The sequence below is a fragment of the Trachemys scripta genome, chromosome 1 (assembly GCF_013100865.1).
Source record: "Trachemys scripta elegans isolate TJP31775 chromosome 1, CAS_Tse_1.0, whole genome shotgun sequence".
Lineage (NCBI taxonomy): Eukaryota > Metazoa > Chordata > Testudines > Emydidae > Trachemys > Trachemys scripta.
In genome coordinates, this window is record NC_048298.1 from 344468078 (window position 1) to 344476453 (window position 8376).

Below are 8376 nucleotides of genomic sequence, written 5' to 3' on the forward strand. Positions count from 1 at the left end.
CCTTTTTAAATCAAATGCCTCAGAGAAATTGAAGGTTATTGCATCTGCGCAGTACCCTTGATCAACCAAATGTATCCTCTCATTAAAGGATGAAATCAGTTTGATTGGACAAGACCTGTTTTCCATAAACAACGTTGTTGACTGGCATTAATAATATTCCTACACTTTTTTCTGAACTAATCCCATACCAGCTTTTCCATTGTTCCCTAAACTTGTCACATCTTTTTTCTTAAACTTTCCCTTCATTTTTTAAGACTTTACGTTTAACCGAGAACGGTCCTTTATTTTTTTATTTTTTTTGGCTCTACTCCTGACAAATGAGATGTGTGGTGGATAGGTCAGTTTGTAGCTCTGGTGTTCGTAACTCTACAGTTCTATTGTAGATGCTGTTTAACATTCTCCTTGGCAGCTAATGGACTGGAGACTATTTCATCACTTCATGTGACATGAGTACCTGATACTGCTTCTTTCCAAATACGGAAAAAAAACTATTTTTGCAACACATCTACGTTTTCTGCAACATTAACAAAATTCCTTTCTCCCTCTAGGAATTTTTTTTTCCATATGTATATATTACCTTTTTCCCACATAATTGCTACCTTCACTTTGCCACTGAACCAGGCTTTTAGCCAAAGTTCTCCACTTCCTTGACTGCGGAATCGTGACTTTTTAGCTATCCAACAAACTCGCGATTTTCATTCCCATTTTCCTGTCTAATATTTTCCCCCCAATCAGTTTTGCTGATAAATTTCCTCAGCTTTGGGGGATTAGCCCTTTTGACTGATATCTGTAGATAGCTATTAATGTTTGGGAACTATTCTCTGCTTGTCCATTTGAATGTAATCAGTTCCATTCTTTTATTTTGTTCTCCTCATATGTCCCGTTCTTTGTCTCTTCTCTAAACTAAACAGTCCCAGACTTTTCAATCTGCATATGGTAGTCTTCCCCATTCTCAGAGCCTGTCTCGGAAATCCCCTTTCTATCTGCTTTATCTGTTAGAGACTGGGTGACAAAAACTGAGCACATATCCAGAGCAGGTTATTCTCCATCCCTTTCCTTAGGCATCTGAACATTGTCTTTGTTTTGGCCACTACTGCAAATAAGCGGGTGTTTCTGTGGAGCTGCTATCAATGACGCACAAAATTTTCCCTGAGGTGTGTTCTAGTTGGGATGTTTTTCCCTGGCACATGTCTTAGCAAAGGTTTTGGTTTTTTTCCACTCTCAGATTTTCAGTAACTAGGTGAATGGGAAACTCCCTATAGCATGGATTCTCTAGCCTGGTTTTCATTGCATTAAGGCTATGTGTACACTGGGAGATATTTTTGCCAAAAGTTTGGTCAATGACCAAAAAGCCTTTAAAGAAAATCATTGTTGCACATTGACACTGTCTTTCTCTTTCGGCATAGCACATCCTCATATGGGGCAGTTGCAGAGACAGTGAGAGCAATGCACTGTGGGTAGCTATTCCACAGTTCAGCTCACCATCTTGTGCCAAAAGGTGTTGTGGGAAGGTGGAGTGGATCACAGCTCATCATGGGTTCAGGCTCAATGTTCCATGATGCGTTGTTTTCTATCCCAGCATTCCATGTTTTCCCATCTCCAGTTCGCGGCACTTCTCTGCTAGCTGTCAGGAGCACATCGCTAACGGCAGTGGACTCAATCTTGAAGTTGTGAAAGCAATGGGAGTCACAGTTGCCTGACATGCTGTCCAACATGGATAGCAGCAGTATTAGGTTGCTTTTGACATGTACGGAACAGCTGAACACAGTGGAACGTAGCACTGAGCGGTGGGATCGCATCGTTGTGCAGGTCTGGGATGATGAGCAGTGGCTGCAGACCTTTTGGATGAGGAAAACCACCTTCCTGGAATTGTGTGCTGAGCTCGCCCCAGCCCTGCAGCACAAGGACACCCAAATGAGAACTGCCGTCTTGGTGGAGAAGTACTTGGCGATCGCAGTGTGGAAGCTGGCGACTCCAGGCTGCTACCAGTCGGTCACAAATCAGTTTGCAGTCCGGAAATCAACCTTTGGGGATATGTGATATTGTGGATGGCTTTGCAGAAATTGGTATTCCTAACTGTGGAGGGATGATAGATGGCATGTATATCAATCGGAAGGGGTACTTCTCCATGGTGTTACAGGTGCTTGTGGATCACTGTGGGCATTTAATTGAAATCAGTGCAGGGTGGTCCAGAGAATTGCATGATGCACGAATCTTTAGGAACACCGGCCTTTACATAAAGTTGCAAATGAGGACTTTCTTTTCAGACCAGAAGATCCCCGTAGGGATGTCGAAATGCCTGGTGATCCTGGGAGACCCGGCATACCCCTTAATGCTAGGGCTTATGAAGCCTTACATGGGAAACCTGGATAGCAGTAAGGAGTGTTTCAACAATTCACTGAGTAGGTGCAGGAGGACTGTAGAATGTGCATTTGGCAGATTAAAGGCATGTTGGTGAGGCCCTTATGACAGGTTAGACCTCAATGAGGAAAATAGTCCCATGGTCGTAGCCTTGTGTCGCACATTGCATGATATTTGTGCAGGAAAGGGCAAAAAGTTTGCTCAGAGGTGGACGGCTGAGACAGAACGCTTGGCGGCTGATTTTGGGCAGCCACATACCAAGACTATTAGAGGGGCACAACAGAGGTCAATTCGAATCAGGGAGGCTTTGAAGCAACACATTGAAGATGAGAACCAGTAATGTTTGATGCTATGCTTGGGACTGTAATGCATAATGAAGTCCAGTTTTGTTCAAGCCCAGGATTCAATGTAAGGAAATAATAAAACTGCTTGCTTGTTTACTGCTGCCATCTGCTTCATAACTTACATGGAAACAAATACTGAGTGCTTATTATTCAAATAACTTTGCATTTATTGCCAAAAAAACACAACACCTTGCATACACACACAGACAAGCTCACATTCTTGAGAGGGGAAGGTACCAGGGGAGGGCTGACTTTTATTGCTGGGTGTCAATCTAGCTGTCATTTGAAAAGGTGTCTGCAGGGATGGAGTGAATGGTAAAGCACAAAGTACCAGAAATTGGAAGGAAGTGTATGGGTGGAGTCTGGGGAGGGCATGGGAAAGAGCTCTGAATGTGCTGAAGGGGCAGGCAGACATGCATCTGCTCAGTCTGGAGGGTTACGAAGGACTGCAGCATGTTGGTTTGCTGCTCCAAAACTTTTATCAGCCTCTCTGTTATGCCCCTAGTGCATGCCTCATTTCCTTTTCTTTCCTGCTTGTCATATTCCACTTCCTGCATTCCATCTTTTCTGCATCTGAGTGCTGAAGTACCTCCCAGAACATATCTTCCTTGCTCTGTCTTGGGCTCTTTCTTATCTGGTGGAGACACTCGGCTGGGGTGAACGGGGTGCCTCCTTTCAAAGAAATATCTGGTGAAGCACAAGTAAGAATAAACAGAAGCATCATTGTTAAGTACACATACAGCATTGAAACGCTACATTAAAATACACCGCTGGTAACACACCAATCACTTTCTGGCTGACCCTTGTCAAGCACACCTGCCAGCGAACACCACAAGCATCGTGAGTGTACCCAGGAGTAGGGGACATTGTGCATGGGAGAAAAGCAATGTTTAAGGGGTCATGGGGCACTTCTCAGGGGGCAATATTCTAAAGTTTCCTACCTTGTTCCTCAGATGGCGGTCATTGTAGCAGATATTTCTCTCACGAGGGTAAGCAAGGAAGCAAGTGTGCATCTACTACACACTTGTGGCTTCCTCCCCCATCCCTATGCTGCTCGCCTGTGTGCCACTTTGGTCCTTGCCCAAGTAATTGCAGAATGGCACAGGAAAGTGTCCCTCAATGGGGGAAGGAACAAAGCAGCTCTGCCAAGAAACCTCCGGCACAGGATTGTGGAGTACCTGCAGGAAAGTTTCCTGGAGATCTCTCTGAAGGATTCCTGTGACATCTCGGTGAGCATCAACACCCTCTTCCACCATACTGCCTAGCTGCACGGGAATATACCAAGTGCACAGAAATACAACCAGACTTGTGCATTTCTCTGCCCTCAACCCATCTCCATACTTCACAAAGCAAAATCACTTACCAGGGGTCTCCTCTCCTGCTTCTTGTTCACCTGATTTTGTGACTGCTGAGACTGGCTGGACACCTCTGGAATGGAGAACACCTCCTCACTGGAAAGAGTCCAACAGAGGGCAACAAAAATGATTAGGGGGCTGGAGCACATGACTTATGAGGAGAGGTTGAGGGAACTGGGATTGTTTAGTATGCAGAAGAGAAGAATGAGGGGGGATTTGATAGCTGCCTGAAAGGGGGTTCCAAAAAGGATGGCCCTAAACTGTTCTCAGTGATACCAGATGACAGAACAAGGAGTAGTGATCTCAAGTTGCAGTAGGGGAGGTTTAGGTTGGATATTAGGAAAAACGTTTTCACTAGAAGGGTGGTGAAGCACTGGAATGGGTTACCTAGAGAGGTGGTGGAATCTCCTTCCTTAGAGGTTTTTAAGGCCCGGCTTGACAAAGCCCTGGCTGGGATGATTTAGTTGGGAATTGGTCCTGCTTTGAGCAGGGAGTTGGACTAGATGACCTCCTGAGGTCTAACCCTGATATTCTATCATTCTATGATTCTATGATGTGAACTCTCGACGCCAAGCAAAAAGGAAGAGGAATTTCAAAATTCCCGGGACTTTAAAAGGGCACATGTCTTGGCAAAGGTTTGGGTATTTTCCACTCTCAGATTTTCAGTAACTAGGTGAATAGGAAACTCCCTACAGCATGGATTCTCTAGCCTGGTTTTCATTGCATCAAGGATAGCATCCGACTCCTTATAAAAACAGCAGGTCTGGGGCAACAGAGGAACCATTTGCCTCCCTTGCCTTCTGGTACACATGCCTCAGCTCCTTCACCTTTGCTCTGCAATGCAGTGTGTTCCTATCATAGCCCTTTTCCCACAAGCTGCATGAAATCTGCCTGTACGTATCGAAATTCCAACAACTGGAGCACAGCTGGGACTGAACCACCTCCTCTTCCCAAATAATGAGTAGATCCAGCAGCTCTGAAGTGGTCCAAGTGGGAGGGCAATTGCTGCATGGATTCACCGTGGTTATCTGGGAACATGTGATGTGAGCTCTCTACGCCAAGCAAACAAGAAGAGGAATTTCAATATTCCCTGGACTTTACAAGGGGGCATGGGTGGAAGGTGTTTGCCTGGATGCAGGGTAGCAGAATTGAAACTACTAACCAGAATGGTCAGGTTGGGAATTGTGGGATGCCTTCCGGAGGCCTATTACTGTGATAAAATCAAGTACAAATATCTATATTGGCACTTGGGCGACAAAACTTTTGATTAAAAAGCCTTACAACTTTTGTCAAGGTGGTTTTATAATCTCACTGAAACTGAGGAGTTCCGTCATCGAAAGTTGCTTTGCAGAGTATACACCTCCACTGTTTAACTGTCTTTAAAAGCTGTCTTTTGGCTAAAAAACTTTGCAGTGTAGACAAGGCATAAGGAACAATGATGGATCAATTTCTTGCTGGTTCCTATTAAGGTTTTCCACAGCACAATGTGTAGGAATTATTGAGGAAAGGAGCACATAAAATATGGAATTGACATTAGTAGGGTGGGTTCTTCATAATTCATTTATCTGAGTAGTGAAAATGTCATTTTCAGTGTGTGAAGAGCAAACACTCTGCTTCACCCATGAAAACAGCCTCCAGTAGTGCATGTAGTGTCTCATATTAACTTTGTCTCTCCACCAGGCATTTGTACTGTGACCATCACCCTAGGCACATACAGGAAGTCAGGGGAAAGTACGGTATATGCAGGAGACAACATTGTGCCTCAGCGTTGGACACCATCTCCCCTACTCCATGTCAGATTCCAACACAACCGACTTCACCAACCCCTCCACCCTCATCCTGCTGGGCATTCCTGGCCTGGAGGCAGCTCATGTCTGGATCTCCATCCCCTTCTTCACCATGTACACCATAGCCATTTTGGGGAACTTCACCATCCTTTTCATTGTGAAAATGGACCCGAGCCTCCATGGGCCCATGTACTATTTCCTCTGTATGCTGGCCGTCACCGACCTAGTCCTGGCTACGTCCATCATGCCCAAGACTTTGAGCATCTTCTGGTTCAATTCCAGGGAGATCGATTTTAGTGCCTGCCTCATCCAGATGTACTTCATTCACTGCTTCTCAACGATGGAGTCTGGAATCTTTCTGGCCATGGCTTTTGATCGTTATGTGGCCATCTGTGATCCCCTGAGACATTCCACCATCCTGACAAACCCTGTGGTAGCCAAGATCGGCCTAGCTGTGGTGCTGCGTGGTGGCCTGCTTGTACTTCCCCATCCCTTCCTGGCGAGGCAGTGGCCATATTGCAGAACTAACATCATCCCCCACACATACTGTGAGCATATGGCTGTGGTGAAACTGGCCTGCGCAGACATCCGTATCAGTAGTTACTACAGCCTCTCTATGGCATTCTTGGTGACTGGTGTAGATGTGTTTTTTATTGCCGTGTCCTATACCCAGATCCTCAGGGCCATCTTCTGCCTCCCCACAAAGAACGCCCGGATCAAAACTTTTGGGACCTGCAGCTCCCATCTCTGTGTCATCTTAACCTTTTACATCCCAGGTCTCTTCTCCTTCATCACGCACCGGTTTGGCCACAACGTGCCCCTGTATTTCCACGTTCTCTTTGCCAACATGTACCTCCTAGTGCCCCCCATGCTAAACCCCATCATCTACGGGGTGAGGACCAAACAGATCCGGGACAGGCTGCTCCAGAGCTGGCTGGTGACATGGTGCAGGGCCCTCTTCCCTGAATCAGGGACTGAACAGTCAAAGAGACATTCAACCCTTTCTTAGCCTTACTGTGCTGTGTAATAGTGATAAACTGGGGAATCGGACTATGCACAACTCATTAACTCATAGAGTTGCCACAGTTCTAATTACTGATAACCGGACACCTGACACCCCCTTGCCCTGCCTCTTCCCTCAAGGCCTTTCCCCCTTCTGTGCCATTTCCCCCAACACCCCACCCCTGTTGATCACTCGTCCCCTCCTGCCATCACTCGCTGGATCATCTCCATCTTCCACCCCCACCAACTGGATTCCCTCTGCTCCAGGGCTGAGACCGCAGCTCCTGCAGCCTGACAAGCAGCCTGCAGTGAGTGCCGTGAGGACACAGCACTGGGGCAGACAGGCAAACCAGGAGTGCACACGGAAGCCGTATAAAAGCAGCTGAAGCTTGGGATCAGGTTCTGTGGCAGGCGGGTGAGATTGTGCATCATACAACTTGTGGTCTCTAAAGCTCATCTACAAAGTTCTGAGGGCAGAGACCGTTGTGTGGTTTATTTCTTTAGCTTTCAGCTCCCTTTTTCTCCTCTGGGCTGGGAGTCTGTAGCAGGCCGGGTCCCTGGAATGGGGATGGGCTGGGAGCCCTTTGTCTTGCACGAGGCCTTGGGGGCAGGGCAAGGGATCAGCTTTGGAGCTAGGAGGACAGCTGATAGAGACAGAAGGATAAGCCCCTGTGTTAGCTGGGAAGGCGGGATGCTGGGCAGAGGCTAGGGTGGCTTCGGTAGCTCACAGGGAGGGATATAAATGGCACCGCTTCCATTAGCCGGCTATTTACACACATACAGGGCACCGTATCCTAGGTGACCAGATGATAAGTTCAAAGTATCGGGACCGCCGTGGGGGGGGGGGGGGGGGGGGGACGCCTTTTCAATTGTTACACTCACCACATCCGGGTCTTTGGCGGCATTCTGGCCATGCCAGGTGAATGTAAGAATTAAAAAGGCATTCCCCCTGCCTTTCACCGCTGAGTCTGACATACGCTCTGCATGACACTTTTGATCACTACATAGAGGAGCACCCATGGAAAAAATGAGCCGTTGCTTAGCCCCTATTGGCAGCCAAGCTCCCCTCCCTCCCTTCAGCACCTCTCTCTCACCGGTGGCCCTGGGGATCAAATCCTCCCACTCTCTCCCTGTGCCTTCCACTCACCACAGATCAGCTATTCTGCAGCATGCAGGAGGTGCTGGGAGGAGCAGAGACGGGGCATGCTTGATGGAGGGGGCAGAAAGATGCAGGCAAGAGATGGGGCAGGGGTGCGGTCTGGGAGAAATGTTACCTGGTGTTGTCAGAACCCCCAACAGGGGCAACTTAATTATTTCACTCCAGGAGGTGTAAGGAATAAATCAACAGGAACTCAGCGATTCTGTCTGATCAAGGAGTAGTGCAAGTAAGCGTGCTCTTGTCTCACACTGCAGTTTATTAGATTTAAGCACACACAAGCATAAGCAACAGGTATAGAGCATCCCAGATATTGCCCTAACATCTGGAACCATATTGAGTAACTAAAAGCAGGTTTGCAGTGGCCAGTT

The 8376-nt window shown here is 47.1% G+C and overlaps 1 protein-coding gene across 1 annotated transcript; it reads left to right on the forward strand.

Annotated features, from left to right (window-relative positions):
- The first annotated feature begins 5845 nt into the window (after window positions 1-5845).
- LOC117888776 (olfactory receptor 52R1-like) lies at window positions 5846-6856 on the forward strand. The gene has a single exon (XM_034792528.1). It carries the CDS (start codon window positions 5852-5854, stop codon window positions 6854-6856), a length of 1005 nt encoding a protein of 334 aa, XP_034648419.1. The 5' UTR covers window positions 5846-5851.
- The last annotated feature ends 1520 nt before the right edge of the window (window positions 6857-8376 follow it).